Source organism: Sitodiplosis mosellana, unplaced genomic scaffold (assembly GCF_009176505.1).
Source record: "Sitodiplosis mosellana isolate CC-2019 unplaced genomic scaffold, AAFC_SMos_1.0 Smas_scaffold_3873, whole genome shotgun sequence".
NCBI lineage: Eukaryota > Metazoa > Arthropoda > Insecta > Diptera > Cecidomyiidae > Sitodiplosis > Sitodiplosis mosellana.
Window position 1 is genome coordinate 1 of NW_022599115.1, and position 1,182 is coordinate 1,182.

Here is a 1,182-nt window from a genome sequence, read left to right on the forward strand (position 1 = left end):
TTGGACGACATTTGTTTTCAATCGTATTCATCACATTTTATCCTTCACGGAAATTGAACAGTGGCGTCACATCGAATCAAAACAAAATCCTGCTGATTGCAATAGCAGAGGTTTAAACGTCACTCAATTACGTGACTCAACTTTGTGGTGGAAAGGGCCAAGTTTTCTTTCCTTACCTGAATCTCAATGGCCAATTTCTAAATTTGATCTGGCCTCCGACGACAAAAAAGAGCTTCGATCGAAATTCAAGTCTGTCAACGTCACAATCAACGAAACGCCACGCATCGAATCAATAATGCAACGATTTTCAAATTTCAATCGCTTACGACGTTCGATCGCCTACGCCATTCGCTTTGTGCATAACGTACAACGTTCAATCAAACTCAAACTGCCAAAATCGAGACTATCCCATTCAGTCAATGAATTAATCAAACGAGTCGATCCCCTCACCGTCGCTGAAATTCAAACCAGCGAGAATTGCATCGTACGATGGGTGCAGTCCCTCGAATTTTCGGCCGAATTACATTCAATCCGTCAACAAAAATCGATCGACCGATCCAGCAAAATCTATAAACTCAATCCATTTCTTGATGAAAATGATTTGCTACGCGTCAACGGCCGTTTACAAAACGCTTTCATGCCGTTCAACGAAAAATTTCCAATCATCCTTCCATCAAAGAGTCGGCTAGCATGGTTAATCGTTAAATTTTATCATCAGCTCACATTGCACGGCGGCCCGCAATTGACCGTAAACCAAATCAGACAGAATTTTTGGATTTTGAACGTGCGCACATTCGCCCGCAATCTCATCAACAAATGCGTCGTGTGTTTCAAACACAACCCGACTTTATCACAACAATTGATGGGCTCGTTACCTGCTCATCGTTTAAACGAGCAAACTCGTCCATTCGCCGCATCTATCGTTGATTATGCTGGCCCATTCGACATTCGTGCATCAAAAGGTCGAGGCCAATCGTCATACAAGGGATATGTGGCCGTATTTACATGCATGGTCACCAAAGCAGTTCACTTGGAAGCTGCCGGCGATTTGACCGCTCAAACATTCTTGCATGCGCTCGACCGTTTCATCGCAAGACGAGGGTTTTGTCACGATTTGTTTTCCGACAACGGTACCAATTTCTTGGGAGCATCCAATGAAAACAAACGTACACTCGCTGAGTT

At 43.6% G+C, this 1,182-nt stretch overlaps 1 protein-coding gene across 1 annotated transcript; it reads left to right on the forward strand.

Annotated features, from left to right (window-relative positions):
* Positions 1-295: 295 nt before the first annotated feature.
* LOC129571967 (uncharacterized) lies at positions 296-1,166 on the forward strand (the record flags this gene model as incomplete). Its single annotated transcript, XM_055451859.1, has 1 exon — positions 296-1,166. A coding segment is annotated over exon 1 (871 nt), but the record flags the coding sequence as incomplete, so codon positions are not given.
* Positions 1,167-1,182: the final 16 nt, after the last annotated feature.